At 47.6% G+C, this 24,629-nt stretch overlaps 1 protein-coding gene and 1 long non-coding RNA gene across 3 annotated transcripts in view; one reads left to right on the forward strand and one right to left on the reverse strand.

Moving 5' to 3' along the window:
- Positions 1-24,629, forward strand: part of LOC135056720 (uncharacterized) — a 44,738-nt gene that overhangs the window by 5,293 nt on the left and 14,816 nt on the right. The window contains exon 2 of the long non-coding RNA XR_010244054.1: positions 8,154-8,200. This is a non-coding gene — a long non-coding RNA (uncharacterized LOC135056720). The remainder of the gene's footprint in view (positions 1-8,153; positions 8,201-24,629) is intronic.
- DOCK1 (dedicator of cytokinesis 1) overlaps positions 7,598-24,629 on the reverse strand; it is a 649,074-nt gene continuing 632,042 nt past the window's right edge. For both annotated transcript variants that reach the window (XM_063962225.1, XM_063962224.1), the window contains exon 52: positions 7,598-8,352. In XM_063962225.1, coding sequence (XP_063818295.1) covers positions 8,257-8,352 — 96 coding nt within the window. In that variant the 3' untranslated portion in view covers positions 7,598-8,256. The remainder of the gene's footprint in view (positions 8,353-24,629) is intronic.

The raw sequence follows: 24,629 nt of genomic DNA on the forward strand, positions 1-24,629 counted from the left end.
CAGCTTTTTGGGTGCATACAATATAAACAGCAAGTCAGACTTTCTGACTCCAGCCGTCCTGGAATTATATATATATATATATATATATATATATATTTTCAGGGCCCTGACAACGTCTAGCAACTTGGAGTCCTCCAAGTCCCTAGTAGCCGCAGGCACCACAATAGGTTGTTTCAGGTGAAACGCTGACACCACCTTAGGAAGAAACTGGGGACGAGTCCGCAGTTCTGCCCTGTCCGAATGGAAAATCAAATATGGGCTTTTGTAAGACAAAGCCGCCAATTCTGACAATCGCCTGGCCGAGGCCAGGGCCAACAGCATGGTCACTTTCCAAGTGAGATATTTCAAAACCACAGATTTGAGCGGTTCAAACCAATATGATTTGAGGAATCCCAACACTACGTTGAGATCCCACGGTGCCACTGGAGGCACAAAAGGGGCTGTATATGCAATACTCCCTTGACAAATGTCTGGACTTCAGGAACTGAAGCCAATTCTTTCTGGAAGAAAATCTACAGGGCCGAAACTTGAACCTTAATGGACCCCAATTTGAGGCTCATAGACACTCCTGTTTGCAGGAAGTGCAGAAATCGACCTAGTTGAAATTTCTTCGTGGGGCCTTCCTGGCCTCACCCACGCAACATATTTTCACCACATGTGGTGATAACGTTGTGCGGTCACCTCCTTCCTGGCTTTGACCAGGGTAGGTATGACCTCTTCCGGAATGCCTTTTCCCTTAGGATCCGGCGTTCAACCGCCATGCCGTCAAACGCAGCCGCGGTAAGTCTTGGAACAGACATGGTACTTGCTGAAGCAAGTCCCTTCTTAGCTCCCGAGGCCATTAGTCCTCTGTGAGCATCTCTTGAAATTCCGGGTACCAAGTCCCTCTTGGCCAATCCGGAGCCACGAGTATAGTTCTTACTCCTCTACGTCTCATAATTCTCAATACCTTGGTTATGAGAAGCAGAGGAGGGAACACATACCCCGACTGTTACACCCACGGTGTTACCAGGGCATCCACAGCTATCGCCTGAAGGTCTCGTGACCTGGCGCAATACCTGTCCCGTTTTTTGTTCGGGCGGGACGCCATCATGTCCACCTTTGGTCTTTCCCAACGGTTCACAATCATGCGGAAAACTTCCCGATGAAGTTCCCACTCTCCCGGGTGGAGGTCGTGCCTGCTGAGGAAGTCTGCTTCCCAGTCGTCCACTCCCGGAATGAACACTGCTGACAGTGCTATCACATGATTTTCCGCCTAGCGAAAAATCCTTGCAGTTTTGCCACTGCCCTCCTGCTTCTTGTGCCGCCCTTTCTGTTTACGTGGGCGACTGCCGTGATGTTATCCCACTGGATCAATACCGGCTGACCTTGAAGCAGAGGTCTTGCTAAGTTTAGAGCATTATAAATTTGCTCTTAGCTCCAGTATATTTATGTGGAGAGAATTCTCCAGACTTGATCACACTCCCTGGAAATTTTTTTTCCTGTGTGACTGCTCCCCAGCCTCTCAGGCTAGCCTCCGTGGTCACCAGCATCCAATCCTGAATGCCGAATCTGCGGCCCTCTAGAAGATGAGCACTCTGTAATCACCACAGGAGAGACACCCTTGTCCTTGGATATAGGGTTATCCCCTGATGCATCTGAAGATGCGATCCGGACCATTTGTCCAGCAGATCCCACTGAAGAGTTCTTGCGTGAAATCTGCCGAATGGAATCGCTTCGTAATAAGCCACCATTTTTACCAGGACTCTTGTGCAATGATGCACTGACACTTTTCCTGGTTTTAGGAGGATCCCGATTAGCTCGGATAACTCCCTGGCTTTCTCCTCTGGGAGAAACACCTTTTTCTGGATTGTGTCCAGAATCATCCCTAGGACCAGCAGACGTGTCGTTGGAACAACTGCGGTTTTGGAATATTTAGAATCCACCCGTGTTGTCGTAGAACTACTTGAGATAGTGCTACTCCGACCTCCAACTGTTCTCTGGACCTTGTTCTTATCAGGAGGTCGTCCATTTTCTTTGAAGACGAATCCTCATTTCGGTCATTACCTTGGTAAAGACCCGGGGTGCCGTGGACAATCCAACGGCATCGTCTGAAACTGATAGTGACAGTTCTGTACCACGAACCACGAAAAAGCAAATTTTGGGACATGGAGGTAAGCATCCCTGATGTCCCGGGACACCATATAGTCCCCTTCTTCCCGGTTCGCTATCACTGCTCTGAGTGACTCCATCTGGATTTGAACTTTTTTAAGTGTTCAAATATTTCAGATTTAGAATAGGTCTCACCTAGCCTTCTGGCTTCAGTACCACCATATAATGTGGAATAATACCCCTTTCCTTGTTGTAGGAGGGGTAATTTTATTATCACCTGCTGGGAATACAGCTTGTGAATTGTTTTCAATACTGCCTCCCTGTCGGAGGGAGACATTGGTACAGCAGACTACAGGAAACTGCGAGGGGGAAACGTCTCGACATTCCAATCTGTACCCCTTGGATACTACTTGTAGGATCCAGGGGTCCTGTACGGTCCCAGCGTCATGCTGAGAACTTGGTAGAAGCGTTGGAGGGCTTCTGTTCCTGGGAATGGGCTGCCTGCTGCAGTCTTCTTCCCTTTCCTCTATCCCTGGACAGATATGACTCTTATAGGGACTTAGGGTAAAAAACGGTGGATTTTCCAGCAGTTGCCGTGGCCACCAGGTCCCATGGACCGACCCCAAATAACTCCTCCCCTTTATACGGCAATACATCTTTGTGCCGTTTGGAATCTGCATCACCTGACCACTGTCGTGTCCATAAACATCTTCTTGCAGATATGGACATCGCATTTACTCTTGATGCCAGAGTGCAAATATCCCTCTGCGCATCTCGCATATATAGAAATGCATCCTTTAAATGCTCTATAGTCAATAAAATACTGTCCCTGTCAAGGGTATCAATATTTTTAGTCAGGGAATCCGACCAAGCCACCTCAGCTCTGCACATCCAGGCTGAGGCGATCGCTGGTCGCAGTATAACACCAGCATGTGTGTGTATACTTTTTAGGATATTTTCCAGCCTCCTATCAGCTGGCTCCTTAAGTACGGCCCTATCTGTAGATGGTACCGCCACTTGTTCTGATAAGCATGTGAGCGCCTTATCCACCCTAAGAGGTGTTTCCCAACGCGCCCTAACTTCTGGCGGGAAAGGGTATACCGCCAATAATTTTCTATCGGGGGAAACCCACGCATCATCACACACTTCATTTAATTTATCTGATTCAGGAAAAACTACAGGTAGTTTTTTCACATCCCACATAATACCCTTTTTTGTGGTACTTGTAGTATCAGAAATATGTAACATCTCCTTCATTGCCCTTAACGTGTGGCCCTAAAGGAAAATACGTTTGTTTCTTCACCGTCGACACTGAAATCAGTGTCCGTGTCTGGGTCTGTGTCGACCGACTGAGGTAAATGGGCGTTTTACAGCCCCTGACTGTGTTTGAGACGCCTGGACAGGTACTAATTTGTTCGCCGGTCGTCTCATGTCGTCAACCGGCTTGCAGCGTGTTGACATTATCACGTAATTCCATAAATAAGCCATCCATTCCGGTGTCGACTCCCTAGAGAGTGACATCACCTTACAGGCAATTTGCTCCGCCTCCTCACCAACATTTTCCTCATACATGTCGACACACACGTACCGACATACAGCACACACATAGGGAATGCTCTGATAGAGGACAGGACCCACTAGCCCCTTGGGGAGACAGAGGGAGAGTTTGCCAGCACACACCAAAACGCTATAATTATACAGGGACAACCTTTATATAAGTGTTCCTCCCTTATAGCATTTAATATATATTCATATCGCCAAATCAGTGCCCCCCCTCTCTGTTTTAACCCTGTTTCTGTAGTGCAGTGCAGGGGAGAGCATGGGAGCCTTCCCACCAGCATTTCTGTGAGGGAAAATGGCGCTGTGTGCTGAGGAGAATAGGCCCCGCCCCCTTTTCGGCGGGCTTCTTCTCCGGAGTTTGTGATATCTGGCAGGGGTTAAATACATCCATATAGCCTCAAGGGCTATATGTGATGTATTTTTCGCCATACAGGTATTATACATTGCTGCCCAGGGCGCCCCCCCCCGCGCCCTGCACCCTCCGTGACCGCTGTGTGAAGTGTGCTGACAACAATGGCGCACAGCTGCAGTGCTGTGCGCTACCTGATGAAGACTGAAAGTCTTCTGCCGCCTGGTTCCGGACCTCTTCAATCTTCAGCATCTGCAAGGGGGGTCGGCGGCGCGGCTCCGGGACGAACCCCAGGGCGAGACCTGTGTTCCGACTCCCTCTGGAGCTAATGGTGTCCAGTAGCCTAAGAAGCCAATCCATCCTGCACGCAGGTGAGTTCACTTCTCTCCCCTAAGTCCCTCGATGCAGTGAGCCTGTTGCCAGCAGGACTCACTGAAAATAAAGAACCTAAAAACTTTTTCTAAGCAACTCTTTAAGAGAGCCACCTAGATTGCACCCTGCTCGGACGAGCACAAAAACCTAACTGAGGCTTGGAGGAGGGTCATAGGGGGAGGAGCCAGTACACACCATGTGATCCTAAAAGCTTACTTTTTGTGCCCTGTCTCCTGCGGAGCCGCTATTCCCCATGGTCCTGACGGAGTCCCCAGCATCCACTAGGACGTTAGAGAAACTATGTTGCGGGCCCGGAAACCGGCCTCTGCTCGGATTTACCATCGGGTCTGGCAATCCTACTTTGTTTGCTGCGCATCTAACCATTATGACGCTTCCAAGTTTAGTACAGCCAAACTTTTGGCTTTTCTACAGCAGGGCCTAGATTTAGGCCTGCGTCTGGCCTCCCTCAAGGTTCATATTTCTGCCTTGTCGGTGTGGTTTCAGAGCAAAATTGCGACTTTACCTGATGTTCATACTTTCACTCAGGGTGTGTTGCGTATCCAACCTCCCTATGTCCCGCCTGTGGCTCCTTGGGACTTGTCAGTGGTTTTGGAGGCGTTGCAGGAGCCTCCATTTGAACCTCTTGGTTCAGCTGACCTTAAGTGGCTTTCCCTTAAGGTGGTGTTCTTGCTGGCTATTGCCTCTGCTAAAAGAGTATCGGATTTGGGTGCCTTGTCTTGTAGTTCCCCATATCTGATTTTTCACCGTGACCGGGCGGTTCTTAGGACTCGTCCCGGATATTTACCTAAGGTGGTTTCTTCGTTCCACCTTAATCAGGAGATTGTGGTTCCAGCTTTTGTCTCTCCTGATTTGTCTCCCAAAGAGCGGTCTTTGGATGTGGTACGGGCACTCCGTATCTATGTGAAGAGAACTGCTTCTAGTCGAAAGTCTGATTCTCTCTTTGATTTGTTTGGATTTCACAAACGTGGCTGGCCTGCTCACAAGCAGACCCTGGCCAGGTGGATTAGAATGGTGATTGCGCATGCTTATGTGAAGGCTGGTCTGTCAGCTCCTGTTCACACTACGGCCCATTCTACTCGGTCTGTTGGACCTTCTTGGGCGGCCCAACGTGGTGCGACCCTTGACCAATTGTGCAAGGCGGCTATGTGGTCCTCAGGGAACACGTTCATAAGGTTCTATGCCTTCGATACTGCCGCTTCCCAGGATGCTTCCTTTGGACGCCGGGTTCTTGTGCCCGCTACAGTGCGTCCCCTCCCATAAGGAACTGCTTTAGGACATCCCCATTGTCCAGACTTGTGGAGCCCAGTGTACCCCGCAGCAGAAAACAAGTTTTATGGTAAGAACTTACCCTTGTTAAAACTCTTTCTGCGAGGTACACTGGGCTCCACAAGGCGCCCACCCTGACGCACTTAGCTTCTTTGGGTTGATATGGCATTAGCCGCTGACACTTCTCTTGTCGTGAGAGTGTGGTGTATGTGGCTACTAACCGTTGTCGTGTCTTTTCCTGCTACTGCATTGGGCTGGTTAACTAAACTGAGCTCCTGTGCTGGGAGGCGGGGTGATACAGGAGGCGGCGCTGTGCATTCTGGGAACAGTCAAAGTTTTGAGCCTGTTGGTGCCTCGGATCAAGATCCTACTCTACACCCCATTGTCCAGACTTGTGGAGCCCAGTGTACCTCGCAGAAAGAGTTTTAACAAGTTCTTACCATAAAACTCATTTTTGGATTGTGGGAGGAAACCGGAGTAGCCAGAGGAAACCCACGCAAGCATGGGGAGAATATACAAACTCCACACAGTTGGGGCCATGGTGGGAATGGAACCCATGACCTCAGTGCTGTGAGGCAGTAATGCTGACCTTTACACTGTTCAACTCTTTATTAAGGCTATAATTGTGCTTTCGTTTACACTTTTTTAGTATATACCATCAGTTTAACTATCCACCAAAGGCGGTGTTAGTTCATAAACAAATCAGATAATTAACAGAGTATGCGCTTCAATGCTTTTTGTGCATTGTAACAATTTTTTGTAATCTGTATATTTCCTGCACAGTAAATGATGATGAGTGTAGTCAGTTTTTGGGGGATGGTAGGAGATTCTCTTGATTAATAGTAAAGGTCTGATGGAAGACCTTAATAAATTGTGTGATCAGTCGGTCATAAATAAATATGGGTCGCTGCCTATTTTATTGGATAATATCCTACTCGTTCGTTGCCAAGAGCTTTCCTAGATGAGCTACTGTACCATCAATTGTTGTTACAATCCTATAACCAGTCCTACTTCCTACTTTAAGTGGCTCATTTATCAACGAGTGATAAAACGCGTTGCAAATGATACAACTCTTTGCATATGATAAATGGTGCTCCAGCCAATTAGCTCCCAACTGTCAGGTGTTCAGCTCCCAACTGTCAGGTGTTCAGCTCCCAACTGTCAGGTGTTCAGCTCCCAACTGTCAAGTGTTCAGCTCCCAACTGTCAAGTGTTCAGCTCCCAACTGTCAAGTGTTCAGCTCCCAACTGTCAAGTGTTCAGCGCCCAACTGTCAGGTGTTCAGCGCCCAACTGTCAGGTGTTCAGCGCCCAACTGTCAGGTGTTCAGCGCCCAACTGTCAGGTGTTCAGCGCCCAACTGTCAGGTGTTCAGCGCCCAACTGTCAGGTGTTCAGCGCCCAACTGTCAGGTGTTCAGCGCCCAACTGTCAGGTGTTCAGCGCCCAACTGTCAGGTGTTCAGCGCCCAACTGTCAGGTGTTTGAAAAATGACAGTTGGAAGTTGATTGGCCGACGCACCATTTATCATATGCAACAAGTTTTATCATATACAAGGAAACATGTAGCAAGCCCTGAAAAGTGATACATTTCACAATAATAAAGTACCAACCAACCAGCTTCTGTCATTTTTCAAACCCAGCCAGTGACATGGCAGTTAGGAGTTGATTGGCTGGTACTTACTGTGAAACTGATCTCTTTTCAAGGCTTAGTACATCTCCCTCATAACGAGTTTCATCACTCGTTGATAAATGTGCCCTTTAAATCTAAAGGCGACTGTGTACAATCCTTCTGTCTCACTGTGTAATAGTTGGGTAAGCGGGTGGAAAATTCAGACCCTAGTGAAACTATATTCTGCTTTCCTAAGAGTAATACCCCAACCCACAAAATGACCACTTACAGTACACCCCTATAACTGCCCCTTAAAGGACTAAGAGTTTCTTTTTTTAAAACATATTTTTATTTTTTTAGTCAGTTATATGTAACAAAATCTACAGGGTGATTATAAAACGGAATGGCAGAATACATATACAGAAAATAACATTATCACTGTAATGTAACAATTAAAAGGCAAATCTACACATGATTCTAGTTATCTGTTGGCACAGCTAGGGCTACCGATCTGTCTATGCATCCTCAGCAGTAGTGGCTGATAGGAAATGCCTAAGAGGGTAAGTATTTAATATGAATGGGTCTAGTACAATAAAAACAAGTAACATAATAATAAAAAAATAAAAATAAAACAACCTAAAAATAAAAAAAAATCATATATATACAAACTTCTGTACAAGATGATGACAAAGGAACTGACCGACATTCGTAGCAATACTCCTATAAGTCACTCACATCCGTTTTTTTTAAATCTTGCTTTGTATATAAGTTGCTCCCTTAGTATTACACTACATAAATTAGTATCCACAACTGAGTAGCACACAATGCTTTTTTTGTGGTTGTCTTTATTTTACGTTTCGTTAACTCTAAAATTACTGTTTTCATCTAGGATGATTGCACAACGGAGGAAAAGGAAAACACTGCGGCCCAAATGAGGTAAATTCTACAAAATTAACCGTAGCGAGCTGTACATTCAGAGAGTGGCGTGCGGTCTACTGCGTGGTGCTGGCGTCCACGGAGATCTGCTTTCTCGTGGTCTTCGGAGGGGGTGGCGGTGGGGTTTTGCTGGGCAGTGGAGGTGGCAGGTGCTGAAAACACACATGGACAAGTACAAGTGTTAAAGTCACAATATATAAGTAATTTGGCATTGTTTTACCTGCTCCAGAGTATAGGAATGGGATCCCATTATGCAGAAAGCTGAATGGTTGCTGCAGTACAGAGATTTTATAATACACAAAGATATAATCACCAAATGTTTCTTACTACAGGTACTATGAGGAAAGAGAACTGGATGAACAATTTAATAAGTAGGGGAATGTTACAGACATTAGATAATCCCAGGTCCTTAGCGTGCTGGACGATAGATCCTATACCTGTTTTCTATGTAACAACTGGTCTGTTATCCCCACATGTGCTACATATTATGTAACATCCAGATCACAAAGGAATGAGGGCGGATGTACTAAGCGGAAAGCACGGCAAACCCCCATTCACCGCATTTTCCTAATGTACAAAGCCCCCGGCCACCGGGTCAGCGCCGCAGAGGGGATCGCCAGCTTTTGCAGGCGATACCCCATAGAAGCCTATGGGCTTCTCTCCACAACGCTGGTGTGATTGGATCCCTCCCAGCATGCCCTGCAGCCGGCCCCGTCATTTGGCACATGCGCAGACTGACTCCGGGGGCCGAAACCCGGAAATGAGGGAGCCGCCGAGGATCTCAAAGTACTGCTCTTATCGAGAGAGCTGCCCTTCCCAATGTTAGTACATACTGTATGTGATTAGCATCGTGACGATGGCCGGCGATGTCTATTAGTACATCCCGCCCCCAGTCAGTTAGGTGCTAGAAGGGTGCAATGGTGCCGGCAAGGGGCACCTGATCTTACCCCGGACTCGTAGGTTTGTGTACCGAGCCTTATGGGACTGCAAACGTGACATCAGTGAGTCCAGGGCTACAGTAAGTGCACTTACTCCTGGCTAATTGAAAGGACTCCTATGTGTTAGAGGCAGGAAGGGATTGTGGACACACGTATGTTGTACTGAATCAGGGCATGTACGCTGTATGTGATTAGCACCATTATAATAAGCTGCAGCAATTGTGAAAGACAGGAATACGTTAATGGGAGATGTATTAAACCTTCTAGAGAGAACAAGTTGAAAAGCTGCCCATGACAACAAATCCGATTCTAGCTATCTTATTTCTAGTATATTCTAGAAAATGATCGCTAGAATCTGATTGGTTGTTATAAGAACCACCTTTTGTCCATGCCACGACTGGAACTGGGATAGTGGCTGATTTCTACTGGTGAGAGGGGGAGGAAGGGGCTGCAGTCCCTAGGTTACATCCGCCACTGACCAGTCAAGTGTTCTAAGGATTATTTTGTATTAGTAATAATTTTGTATGTTGGTTGCTCGAGATGCCAGTAATGCAGGTGAATCTATTATCATGAGTGATTAATATGAGCTACACCTACGCAGCGCTGTACAGAGACATCAGTCCCTGCACCACTGGAGCTTGCACTCTACATTCCCTAACAAGCAAGCATGCAGGCAGACAAGTGTTCATTCTGTCAGAAGCCAATTAACCAGCCAGTGTGTTTTTGGAGTGTAGGAGGAATCCAGAGCACCTGGACGAAACCCACGCAGACACTTACAAACTCCATACGTGTGAGGCATGACGGGTCATGAAATATAGAGACACACAGGGGATTATCAGCCATAAACATCTGAATTAAATAACCGTCCACCTAAATATTTATATTTCCCATTACAACCCCACCCCACTCATAAAGCCTAGAATGTAAGTGTCTATTGCCTGTTTTTTGCCTGATCCAACTCTACACCCCGATGTTATTCCCTGTGGAATACCAGTGTTCCCCACTGCAGAAAAGGAGATTTATGGTAAGATTTACCATTGTTAACTCTCTTTCTGCGAGGTACACTGTTTCCACAGGGAATAACATTGGGGTGTAGAGTTGGATCTTGATCCGAGGCACCAACAGGCTAAAGCTTTGACTGTTCCCAGGATTCACTGTACCGCCTCCTCTAAATCCCTGCCTCCGTGCACAGGAGCTCAGTTTTGTTAACCAGTCCAATGCAGTAGCAGGTAAAAGAGGCGACAGTAGTTAGTAGCCACAGACAACCACATTCTCACGACAGGAGAAGGTATCAGCGGCTAATGCCATACAAACCCAAAGAAGCTAAGTGCGTCAGGGTGGGCGCCCTGTGGAATCCAGTGTACCTCGCAGAAAGAGATTTAACAAAAGTAAGTTCTTACCGTAAATATCCTTTTCTGCAGCGGGGTACACTGGTATTCCACAGGGAATAACATCGGGGATGTCCTAAAGCAGTTCCTCATGGGAGGGGAAGCACTGTAGCGGTCACAAGAACCCGGTGTCCAAAGGAAGCATCCTGGGAGGCGGAAGTATCAAAGGCATAGAACCTGATGAACGTGTTCACTGAGGACCACGTAGCCACCTTGCACAATTGTTCTAGGGACACGCCACGGCGGGCCGCCCAAGAATGACTGACCGAGTAGAATGGGCCTTGATAGTAACAAGAGCTGGAAGTCCAGCCTGTACATAAGCTTGTGCAATCACCATTCTAATCCATCTGGCCAAGGTCTGCTTATTCGCTGGCCAGCCACGTTTGTGAAAACCAAAAAGGACAATGAGAGAATCAGATCTCCTAAGAGAGGCGGTTCTCTTCATATATATACGGAGAGCCCGTACCACATCCAAAGACCGTTATTTGGAGGACAAACCAGGAGAGATAAATGCCAGAACTACAATCTCTTGGTTAAGGTGGAAAGACAACACCACCTTAGGCAGATAACCAGGGCGAGTTCTAAGAACCACACGGTCACGGCGAAAAATCAGAAAGGGTGACCGACAGGATAAGGCACCCAAGTCTGAAACCCTTCTAGCAGAGGCAATAGCCAGCAAAAATAAGACCTTAAGTGTAAGCCGTTTAAGGTCCACAGACTCAAGAGGTTCAAACGGAGACTCTTGTAGGGCATCCAGAACAACCGACAAATCCCAAGGAGCCAGAGGAGGAACATAGGGAGGTTGAATCCGTAAAACACCCTGAGTGAAAGTATGAACGTCAGGCAGAGTCGCAATTTTTCTCTAAAACCATAACGACAAGGCTGAAATATGAACCTTGAGGGAGGCCAGACGAAGACCTAAGTCCAGTCCGTTGCAGAAAAAAGCCAAAAGTTTGGCAGTACTGAACTTGTACGCATCATAATTCTTAGCCGCACACCAGGTGAAGTAAAAATTCCAGACCCTATAATAAATCCGAGCCGAAGCCGGTTAACGGGCTTTCAACATAGTTTGAATGACCGCCTCAGAAAATCTTTTGGCCCTCAGAACTGAAGCTTCAACAGCCACGCCGTCAAAGCCAGTCGGGCCAGATCCTGGTAGACATAAGGGCCCTGAACGAGGAGGTCTGGGCATTGCGGAAGTAGAAGAGGACGCTCTATCGAAAGACCCTGCAGGTCTGAGAACCAATGCCGTCTGGGCCTTGCTGGAGCGATTAGAAGTAGTAATCCTCCTTCTTGCTTGAACTTCCTTATTATGCTTGAGGATCCCTTGTCCTTGCTCCGAAGAATGGAACCTTGTGATTGTGTCGAGACGCCATCAGGTCTACATCTGGTAGGCCCCACTTGTCCACTAGGAGTTGAAAGAATTCCGGATGAAGGCTCCACTCTCCAGCGTGTATGTCCTGACGACTGAGGAAGTCCGCTTCCCGGTTGAGGACCCCCGGAATGAACACTTGCGATATGGCTGGCAGATGGCGTTCCGCCCATAGAAGAATCTTTGACACTTCCATCATTGCCATGCGGCTTAGCGTGCCGCCTAGATGATTTATGTATGCCACCATGGTGGCATTGTCCGACTGTACTTGAACAGGCCTGTTCTGTACCAGAGGCAGGGCCAGTTTCAGAGCACTGAACACTGCCCGCAACTCCAGAATGTTTATCGGAAGGAGAGATTCCTCCCTGGTCCACAGACCCTGAAGAGAGTGTTGATCCAACACCGCACCCCAACCCCCGCAGACTGGCATTCGTCAATAGGAGGACCCAGTTGGAGACGACACCTGCTCAATTGTTGGTCTTGGAGCCACCAGCTCAGAGACATACAAACGTCCGGAGTCAAGGAAATCATGTGAGACCAGATCCGGTGAGGCAGGCCATCCCACTTGGAACGGATTAACCGCTGCGGAGGGCAAGAATGAAATTGAGTGTACTCTACCATGTCGAAAGCAGACACCATGAGGCCTAGTACTTGCATCGCCGAGTGTATCGACACACGAGGGCGAGAGAGGAAGCATTGTATGCTGTCCTGAAGTTTATTGACCTTCTCCGGAGACAAGAACAACCGTTGGTTGTGTGTGTCCAGTAACGCCCCCTAGGTGTACCATTCTCTGAGCAGGAACCAATGAGGATTTCTTCCAGTTGATGAGCCACCCGTGGGCTTGTAGGAATTGGACAGTCAGCTCCAGATGACGGAGTAGAACCTCTGGGGAGTTCGCCAGGATCAACAAGTCGTCCAGATATGGCAGGATCCTGATACCCTGACGGCGTTGAAGGACCATCATGACCGCCATGACCTTGGTGAAGATTCGCGGAGCCGTGGTCAGTCCAGAATGCAAGGCCTGGCATTGATAATGTAGGTTGCCAATAGCAAACCACAAATATTGCTGAAGCGACATGGCAATAGGTATATGTAGGTAAGCATCCAGCACGTCCAGGGATACCATATAGTCCTTGGGCTCCAAGGCCAGAACAATAGAGCGAAGAGTTTCCATATGGAATTTGGATACCTTCACAAATTTGTTTAAAGACTTGAGGTTGAGAATGGGCCGTGAGGTTCCATTCGGTTTCGGAACTAGGAACAGCGTTGAATATAACCCCCTGCCTCTCTGAGCCAGAGGCACCGGCACTATCACTCCTGTGTCCAGGAGGGATTGTACCACCAAATATAGAGTTTCTCCGGCTGGGTCAACAGGTTATCCACAAGATAACAATGGGATATGATGGAGCGATAGCGGATTGGCACCAAACGATCACAAGCTTTCAGTCCTCCCAGGATGCAACGGGCTCGTCCATATATCCCCGCCCACTGGCTCAGGCAAATCAGTTTTTTGTTTGGTGCGGCAGGAGCCGGACCATGGTCAGAGGGCTGCTGTTTTTGGCAGCCCTAAGCTTTCTTATTTTATTTTTTATAGCCTAACTATGTTTTTGAGTGATCTTTCCTAACAGCATCTTATACGCATATTGGAAAGAGTCGCTCCAACAACTCTCCGCCGGGTCGCAACAACGCTTACCCATGGTACAGTGCTGTCTCGGCGGGAGTCTGTGTCGGATATACTAGCAGGTCCAGCAGACGTTACCAGGCTGTGGCCGGAGCAAGGGGAGAAGGTAAGGCATCGTTTCCGCTTAGAAGGGGAATACGGACACAGCCGCACTGGTTTGGGAGAAGACTACCAAACAGTAGCTGACGCGCCGCAACCACGGGTGCTACAGCTCTAGGACTTAGGGATCATAAGGCACCAGGAATAGTATGAGGCTGCGTTCCCTAGGGTTGATGTCAGCGGTGGGGAGTCTGATGCTCTCCTGGTCGCCCCTCCCCCCAGTTCATGACCAGTTTCCGTCGGTCTCCCGCCATGAACTGTTGCCTCACTTCCGTCTCAGACGCTACCACGAGGGGTCTGGGTCGCCGCATCTGTGTTCACTAAAAAACTACCACGAGGAGACCCGGTCGCAGTACAGGCGTCTGTGTGACCGGAGCGTCTGTGTTCACCTAAAGTTCCCGGAGCAACAGTGTACACTAGTAGCGTCTGGATCCATTCAGCATTCGCTAACGTATTGATCGATCTTGGAAGTGAGGTGAGTCTCCCTGTATCCCACTCTACTGAGTATGGGTTATACAGCACTAACTTTCTATCTACTTTGATTAGTATGAATAGTTAAGTTTAGTGCCTATTGCCTATGAGTCTGTGTACATTACTGTGGCTTTCTTCGCATTGCGTCTGAATACGTTAAGATCTTTATAATACAGAATGCAGTAATATGTACTCCTACATACTTTGAAATGTGTTTGTAGTTGATAATATGCTCATATGACTAATATATAACATGTGACTGACTGCTAGTGTGATTGCTGACTTTATATATGTTTGTCAGTGGTTTCTTCTGAGCCTCAATGCTGGTGCATGGGTAGGGTCAGATTGATATCACTTTAAATGGTAAAGCGATTACAGTCACAAATTGTGTAGTACACTGTGGAAGTGCTGATTATTTATCATGTCTAAGAGCGGCAAAAGTGACGAGGTTACACTGACAGTAACACCAACACTCATATCATCATGTTTGTCCTGCGAAACGGTATTATCCTCTCAGGATCTGATACAGGACGGTTTATGTGCACACTATTTAGCTTTTCGGCAGATTACAAGGCAGATCCCTGTTCAGCGTCAGGTAGATCCACCTTGGGCAATGTTTGCACAGACCTTGTCCAGTATAGCTGAACGGCTAATTCCTACAGCTTCAATACCAGGAGTAGGGTACACTATTAACCCGTACCAGCAGCTCCCTTCCTACGGTATATCCCCAACAGCTTCTACAATGAAACAAGCTGATAAACAGAGTATAAATAAATCATCAAATTCACAGGCTACACAGGATGATACATCAGATGATGATAGCTCTATCTACTCTACTTCAGCATACGAAGAACAGGTAGAAGGTATCAGTTCAGTGGATGTAGCTGAAATAATAAGAGCAATGAAGATTATTCTGTCCTTAGAGGATTCAGCAGAGCCGGTGTTAAAAACTAAGGTACCTGTGTTTAAACGTCCCAAAACAGTTATGATAGAGTTTCCAGGATCAGATCAGCTGACGGAAATCATGGAAGAAGCTTGGGCTAACCCAATAAAAAATACAGAATTCCCAGAAAATGGGATTCCAATTATCATTTTCCAACTGGGGACTGTTTAAAAAGGGAATTGCCTCCTAAAGTAGATACGTATGTTACTCGATTAGTGCGAAAATCTATATTACCTTTGCCATCAACGTCATTAGATGATGTCACAGGCAGGAGAGTGGATGGGTTTTTGAAACCCATATTTTCTCTGTCGGGGACAGTCATAAGGCCAGCTATGGCTTCAGCTTGGATGGCAAAAGCAGTAGCTGAATGGGCTGAGGTACTGGAAGACGGGCTTCCAGCACCTTCTAGGGAGCAAGAATCCCATATAGCTCACATGAAACAGGCTGCAGTATTCTTGCAAGAAGCGGCAATAGATATGGGTACTATTGCTTCTGAAGCATCAGCCTTAACAGTAGCTGCTCGTAGAGCAGTTTGGTTACGTACATGGAAAGCTGATTCAGAATCAAAAAAGGTCCTGTAATCTTTGCCGTTTGCTGGGAATATTCTGTTTGGTAAGGAATTGACAGATATTCTGGAATCAGAAGCCAAGAAAGTCAGGTTTCCTGCCACATATAACCCCAGGCCTAAGGGTCCGGTTTTTCGGCCATTTCGGTCGCAAGGAAAAGCAAAAGGAAAAAGTGAACATAAGCAGCCCCAATACAATAAGTTTGGTAAGGCAAAGAAGCACTGGGCCACCAGAGGGCCAGCTTCCAAACCAGAAGATAAGCCATCAGCCTGATGGTGCGGGCCTCCGCCTGGGGGACCGCAGGGTAGGGGGCCGACTTCTTCATATTGCACAGATATCGCAGCAGTCTACAACAAATGCCTGGGTGCAAGAAGTGGCATCTCTGGGTTATGTTTTCCCTTTCAAGAAGCAGCCTCCTCGAAGGTTCTTCTGCCCCAGCCCATCTCAGGTAGAGGCGAAGGCCAGAGCCCTGCAAGAAGCAGTTCAGAAATTGCTTCAGTCAGGAGTAATTATTCCAGTACCCCCTGCACAATGGGGACAGGGTTTTTACTCCAACCTGTTTTTGGTTCAGAAGCCAAATGGGTAATTTCGGCCCATTCTCAATCTCAAAATGCTAAACAAATACATTAGGGTACCGCGGTTACACATGGAGACGTTACGCTCCATAGTTTTGGCCATGGAACCAGGGGATTATATGGTATCCCTGGATATACAGGATGCTTACCTACATGTTCCTATAGCACTGTCTCATCAGTGTTATCTCAGGTTAGCCATCCTCCAGCAACATTTTCAGTTCCAGACTTTACCCTTTGGGTTAGCCACAGCCCCCAGAGTATTTACCAAAATAATGGTGGTTATGGCAGCTTATCTCCGCAAGCAGGGGATAAGAATTTTTCCATACCTCGACGACCTTTTAATCCTGGCACAATCCCAGGAATTGCTCCTGTGCCATCTCCAACAGACAATAACATGTCTACAGGAGCACGGATGGCTCATAAATTGGGCAAAGTCATCTCTGATTCCGTCACAACGGATGATTCATATGGGGGCTGTATTGGATTCAAGTCTGCAAAGAATATTTTTACCTCGGAACAAGATATCCAAGGTGCGGTTAAGGACTCAGGAGTTGTTACACAGTCAAACAATATCAATTCATGCAGCAATGCGAATGATGGGTTTGATGGTGTCAACATTCGACATGGTGGAGTATGCACAATTCCACTCAAGACCTCTGCAGCGTCCGATTCTGGCCAGATGGAATGGAGTACATCAGACAATAAAGAAACAGACCATAGTACTTTCAGAAAAGGTAAAAAAGTCATTAGCCTGGTGGCCACAGACATCCCATCTAGACAAGGGGAGACCCTTTTGGATATCAGATTGGGAGGTCCTGACAACAGATGCCAGTCTTCAGGGCTGGGGAGCAGTTTCCGGAAAATTATGGTTCCAGGGACAATGGACCAAAGAAGAAAGTTGCCTGCCAATAAACCTGTTGGAACTTCGGGCCATATACATGACACTGATTCAGGCAAAGGACACTCTGCAAGGAAAACCAGTCCAGATCCGCTCGGACAATGCAACGGCAGCAGCGTACCTTAACCATCAGGGAGGAACTCGCAGCCAAAAAGCAATGAAGCAGGTAAGTCACATACTAAAGTGGGCAGAACTCCATCTTCCAGCATTGTCCTCAGTGGTCGTTCCAGGAGTCCTAAACTGGGAAGCAGACTTTCTCAGTTGACACCATTCAAGCAAGCGAATGGGCTCTACACCCGGAAGTATTTCAGACTCTGGTAGACAAGTGGGGTTTGCCAGAGATAGATCTCATGGCGTCCGTCTGAACAACAAAGTGCCAGCATACGGGTCAAGAGCAAAGGATCCCGGAGCGATCTTTGTGGACGCCTTGTCAGTGAAATGGGACTTTCATCTGGCATATCTGTTTCCTCCGATCATCCTGCTACCCAGGGTGGTGAGGAAAATAAAACAACCAAAGGGTGCCGTGATTCTAATAGCTCCGGCTTGGCCCAGAAGGCATTGATACACAGATCTGCAGAGGATGTCGATGGATGCGCCAATTCTGCTCCCTCAGCATCCAGATCTAACGATGCATGGTAGGGAGGCCAATCCCGGGCCGTTTTTTCAATCCCGGGATTCGGGATTGAAAAACGGTCAATCTTGTGATTCCCGGGATTGCAGTAGGGACCAGTGAAGGTTGTAGGGAGCAGCGCTGGAGGGAGGATGTAGGTAGTGGTGCGGGAGGTAGGGAGGGTGTAGGTAGTGGTGCGGGAGGTAGGGAGGGTGTAGGTAGCGGTGCGGGAGGTAGGGAGGGGGTAGGTAGCAGTGCGGGAGGGTGGGTGTAGGTAGTGGTGCGGGAGGGAGGATGTAGGTAGCGGCGCGGAAGGGTTGGTAACGGCGCGAGAGGGAGGGTGGGTGTAAGTAATGACACTTACTATTAGGCAGGCGGCCGCGGCAGCCATGGACTCACTGAACGCGGGAGCATTTCAAATGAAGCGCCGGCCGCCAGCCAACCAGAGCTGGCGGACCGGCAGCCAATCAGGGAAGCGGTCGCAGCAGTGGCTCCTGATTGGCTGCCGCTGCTGCGGCAGCTTCCCTGATTGGCTGCCGAGCCGCCAGCTCTGATTGGCTGGCGGTCGGCGCTACATTTGAAGTGCTGCCGCGTTCAGCTTGTCCATGGCTGCCGTGGCCGCCCTCCTAATAGTAAGTGTCATTACTTACACCCACCCTCCCGCACATGCGCACTGTAATCCCTTGAATCCCGGGATTGGAAGCTCAAAATCCCGGGATTCAAATCCCGGCATTTTTGGGCCCAAATCCTGGGATCCCGCTGATCCCGATCCCGGGATTGGCCTCCCTAATGCAGGGTCCTTGTTATCACAGGCATCTGGATCGACTGTCATTGACGGCGTGGCTCTTGAAACCTCTATCCTGAAGTCAAGAGGATTCTCACAACAGGTAATTCAAACTATGCTCAGAGCAAGGAATCCCTCCTCAGGTCACATTTATCACAGAATATGGCAGGCCTATATTCATTGGTGCAGTGAAATAAATATAGACCCAAAATCTTTCCAAGTTTCCAGGGTCTTAGATTTCCTTCAAGCAGGAATGGATAAGGGTTTGAAGGTGGCTTCCTTGAGAGTGCTAGTATCAGCATTAACTGTGTGGTTCCAAAAGAAAATTGCCAATTTACAGGATGTGCATACTTTTTTCCAGGGAATGCTGCGCATTCAACCGCCTTTTGTTCCTCCTACAGTGCCTTAAGTTTAGTTCTCAAAGCTCTTCAAGTTACTCCGTTTGAACCACTTAATAAAGTGGATCTTAAATGGTTGACAGCTAAAGTTCTCTTTCTACTGACTATGGCATCAGCTAGAAGAGTATCAGATTTAGGAGCGCTGTCATTTAAATCTCCTTTTCTGATATTTTATCCAGATAAAGCAGTTATCAGAACTAGGTCTTGGTATCTTGTAAGGTGGTATCTAAATTCCACCTTAATGAAGAAATTGTAGTCCCGGCTTTTCAGGTATCGGGACCTTCTGCGGGAGAAGCGTTGCTGGACGAAGTCCGGGCATTAAGGATCTACATGGATCATACCAGTGCCATCAGAAAGACAGATTCTAATTTCATTCTCTACGGATTTCACAAGAGAGGATGGCCTGCTACTAAACAGACGCTAGCAAGATGGCTTCGAATGACGATTTCAGAAGCATATTCTCGAGCTGATCTCCCTGCTCACTCTACACGTAAGGTAGGTCCTTCATGGGCAGCACAACATGGTGCTTCAGCAGAACAGATATGTAGAGCAGCCACATGGTCTTCCATTAACACATTCATTAGACATTATGCCTTGGATACTTTTGCCTCTCATGACGCTGAATTCGGGCATAAGGTTTTCCTGTCCAATCAGGAGCGTCCCCACCACTAAAAATTGCTTTGGGAAATCCCATTGTTATCCTGTGGATAACCTGTGGACCCAGCCGTTGATAACGGTATTTCTCCTATGTCCACAGGTTCCACAGGGATCCCACCCTGACGCACCTGATTTGAGGATCTTTCTACTCACTAAACCTCTTCCTTCTTGTACGGAAGGGTGTGCATGTGTGTTCTTCTCGCCTGAATAGGGCTCTACATGATGCTCCTGCCTAATTGCTTTGCAATCCAACTGATTTGCCTGAGCCAGTGGGTGGGGATATATGGACGGGCCCGTTGCATCCTGGGAGGACTGAAAGCTTGTGATCGTTTGGTGCCAATCCGCTATCGCTCCATCATATCCCATTGTTATCCTGTGGACATAGGAGAAATACCGTTATCAACGGTAACTTCTTACCATAACATATATTTTTGCTTTCAACGGATCCGAAGGGATATTTGTCGAGCAGAACTGGCGAGGGGGACGTTTCTTGAATGAGATGGCGTGTCCGTGAGTGACGACTTCCCTCACCCAGGCGTCTGAAATGGTCTGTAACCATACCTGGGCGAACCGCAGAAGTCAGCCTCCCACCCTGGGGTCCCCCAGGGGGAGGCCCGCCCCGTGATGCAGCAGGCTTGTCTGGTTTGGAAGCAGGCTGACGGGCAGCCCAGGAACCTTTAGGTGTGGGCCTAGAGGTTTTGGAAGTGCGAGCCTGTTTCGGGTACGCCTGACCCTTTGCTTTACTTGGAGGTCGAAAGGAACGAAAGGTGGTACTTTTAGCCTTCGGAGCTGAAGGATTAGTACTTGGTAGACATGCAGTTTTAGCAGATGCTAAGTCAGCAACAATCTTGTTCAGATGTTCCCCAAAAAGGAGGTTTCCCTTAAAAGGGATCACCGCCAAGGTCTTTTTAGAGTCCAGATCCACAGACCAGGACCGCAACCACAGAATACAGCGAGCCAGAATGGACGTAGTAGACGCTTTGGCTGCCACACCGGCATCAGAGGCTGTCTCCTGAATGTAATGACAGGCTGTGGTAATATATGAAAGACACTGTCTGGCATTATGAGAAAAATTACAAGGTAGCTCCGCTTCAACTTCTTGAACCCAGGCTTCAATACCTTTTGCAGCCCAAGAAGCCGCTATAGTAGGTCTATGCACAGAACCCGCAAGAGTGTATATAGACTTCAAGCAACCCTCCACACGCTTATCCGTCGGTTACTTCAGAGAGGTGATGGTAGTGACAGGCAGAGTAGAAGACACCACCAGACGTGCAACATGTGAGTCCACCGGAGGTGGTGTTTCCCAATTTTTACTTAACTCTGCAGCGAGGGGATAACGAGCTAGCATCTTTTTAGACAGGGAGAATTTATTTTCTGGAGACTCCCAGGATTCCTGACGTATGTCAACTAAATGGTCAGAATGTTGCAAAACTAATTTAGTAACCTTCTGACGTTTGAACTTATCAGGTTTCTTAGACGTATCTGGAGGTTCAGTTTCACCATCGATCTGAAGAATCAGTTTGATAGCCTCCAAGAGGTCAGGAACATCCACCTGTGTTGTAGATTCCCCATCAGAAGCATCTGCATCAGTGTCTGATGGGTCAGTATATACGCCATCTTCATCGGAAGAAGTATCTGAAACATGCGTGGATTGTGAGGAAGAAATGGCCCGCTTAGATGACCCTTTGGTCCTGGGGGGGGTTTGAGGCGAGGGTCCGGCTTTTGTTTAACCAAAGACTGATTTAACTGCTGTAACTGAGTCGACAGAAAATCCACCCATGGTGGATTTACAACAGGGACAATATGTGATTGTACAGGCACAGAAGGTCGCACAGGAGGCGCAAGTCTCGTTATTAGCGTAGTCAGTAAATTAGAAAAAGCAGCCCAAGGTGGGTTTGGTGTGCCACCGGTGCTGCAGGCTGACCGAGGGGTACAGAACCCCCAATACCTGGACCTCAGCTGGAATATTTTCCCCAGATAAATCCGCGGCGTCAGCACTGCATGACGCAGGATCAGCCACAGATCTCCCGCCCTGTGATGCAGACATTATTGGAGAATGTAGCTCTAGGGCGTAACAGTACAATATAGCCAGACACAGTACCTGACAAAACCCCCCTGTGGAGTGTGACTGCAAAGCAGATCACAAACAGAGGATTTAAGTGGTATAAGGTGACTGAAATACACAGAGAAAAATACCAAACAGTATATCCTGTGAAACACTATATATATATATATATATATATATAAAAGACCCTGATGCACTTAGCACCCGTCAGGGTACAGAATATAGGGATAGCAATGTATGTGAGATACACAGAATAGGAACCAAAAATCAGCTATTGGCACACACAGTCACATGTACAATGCAGAAAATATTACAAACAACTCTAAAACTGCACTAGACTAGCAATACTAAGTAAAGCTATGTATGTAAACAGATATAACAATGCACAGTAAACACTGGATGTATATCACAGAACACTTGTACTAAATATTCCTGTATGTATGCACTTGTTCTCAACTAACACTGTCTAAACGACATGTAGAATACTTAAATGTCCTGTAAATGCACAGCGCTGATGAGGCAGGCGGCTTTACAGAGGAGACAGTGCCCAGAAGTCCCAGAATCAGCGCAGCTCAGTGTAATGGCGCTCAAACGCTGACAGGGAGTGAGGGAGAGAGAGAGAGATGCAGCTTCAGGGCGGGAACACCTGTTGTAGATGGCGCCTGGAGCTGGGGGAGGGGCTACAGGTAAGTGCCTTATCCCCTCTGCTGGACTTCACCACCGGGTACAATGGAGCCTGTACTAAACGGATTTTAGTAAATCCAACCCGTGCTCCTTGCCCTGGTGGATATAGTGGGGTCCCTGCACAGCCACAGTGTCCACGCCAGCGGTGCAGTCCATCTACGGATACCGCGACCGGTTCGCGATTTCGGCGGGTCCCGCCTGGGGGACCCTCTTACCTCCTCCCGATCATGTGGCCAAGCAATCCAGGAGAGCAGCGGCGGTATGTGTGCCTGATGAGACCGGAGTGACTCCGCTGTAAGTACCCGGCAACCAGGGCGCAGGAGTATACAGCGCCACTGGGGGAGGTGAGGGAGCCGCAGCGTGATATGTCAGTATGACATATAGCACTAAGTGCCTATGCTGCGGCCCTTGAAGTCTTCTTTCTGGTCAGAAAAGCTCTATTCAGGGCTGCCTACGCAGTCCTCCCTGTTAGCTGCCTGCACTGCAGCCACCAACTTACAAACTGAGCTCCGGTGCCTGGCGGCAGGGATATAGTGGAGGCGGTGCAGTGCATCTTGGGAACAGTCAAAGCTGTTGGTGCCTTGAATCAAGATCCAACTCTACACCCCAGTGTTATTCCCTGTGGAATACCAGCGTACCCCGCTGCAGAAAATTATTTGCTTTCACTATTGCCAGCTCCTTGCAGAAAGCGAGGTGCCTGACTCATGAAATTACATAGTTCTGTCATCAACATGCTGCGCGTATAGTGCAATCATACTGTACATCTCAGATGATGCTGCTCTTGTGACACTACAAATCTCAGTGGGCCACTGGCTACCAGCGGCTATGCAGAAATAACTGGGCAACGTGGAGGAGCTACAGTGTCATTCTATACAATACAGGCTAACAGCTGGGAGCCGTGCAGTTACAGACTCCGGGGTGACCACAGGCAGTGCTGGAAACGGAGGTTTCACCAACAGGACGGGGCTCACAAATAATGATGACACAGCCAACCTTAAAAGGAGAAAGGCAGGACAGATCCTCTACACCCCCAGGGGTATATTTAGTCTAAATCCCACATTTACTAACAGATGATTTTGGACATATTTATTTTAAAAGGATGTCAAGAAACGTCTGTTAGTAAATGTGCGATTTAGACCCTGAAACAAAATAAAAATCGACCAAACATCGAAAATAAATAAATAATACTAATTAAAAATAAATAATAATGATCAACACTGACCCAAATCGACCCTTAGTAAATATACTCCCCAGATAGAGGAAATACAGTGTTCTACTGGAAGTGCCAAACAATCTGTTTTCAATATAAAGGTAACATTGTGTTTACGTGTTTAAGATGCTTTTTGTGGCATCATTTTGTAATTGAATTTATATATATATATATATATATATATATATATATATATCTGAATAATAACAAACAGTATTACAAGTAAGTTACAGGTATACGGTCATTTGAACAAATAACCTTTTGTAGAGCAAGTACAGTATACTAATCAACAAGTACTGCAATCACAATAGCATCAGGTTATAGTTTAATTATCCCTCATTACAGCAATCAATCTGTACCTGAAGACGAGCCGCTCATGTGATTGTGCAGTATAAGAGAATATATAATGTAACATCCCAATAGACGGATATTTGGTGCCTGTGTTCTTGCAGGACTGTTTCCTTTCAGATATGAGGAGTCTGCCAGCCCACATCAGAGCCTATTCTAAGCAGATCACTGACTGGCACACACCTCAGGGGGAAGGGAACCTTATGTAGAAGGCACATCTGCAGCTCAGCAACAATCTGTCCTCAGCATCCTGACCGCGTTCTAGTTGTTTGGCTTTGTAAGTAACAACATGGCGGTACGTCGTCTCAGCCCTTACTACACTCTGCTCCAATCCCACATTTCACAGCGTATTCATCCTAACAGTATCTGCCATTAAATATAGGATAATGTTAGAGATTAATGCTCAGGTGTCAACTTATTTCACTTACATGGCAGTGATTGGACGCTGTATACACAGTGCATCTGGCTTACCTACTTCCCCCACCCATGTATTTGTTATAACAATGGGCCTAATTCAGACCTGATTGCTGCTGTGCGTTTTCGCACAGCAGCCGATCAGGTCTGAACTGCGCATGCGCCGTCGCCGCAGTGCGTTGGCGCATGCCAGACAGCCGACGGCCATCTCAGCCCTGCGATCGCCTTGACAGACAGAGGCGGTCGCTGGGCCGGCGGCGTTTGGCCACCGTTTTAGAGGTGTGGTCCGGGGCAAAGCAGGCGTGCCCCGACCGTGCAGGGGGTGGGC

Source organism: Pseudophryne corroboree, chromosome 3, assembly GCF_028390025.1.
Source record: "Pseudophryne corroboree isolate aPseCor3 chromosome 3, aPseCor3.hap2, whole genome shotgun sequence".
In the NCBI taxonomy this organism is placed as follows: domain Eukaryota; kingdom Metazoa; phylum Chordata; class Amphibia; order Anura; family Myobatrachidae; genus Pseudophryne; species Pseudophryne corroboree.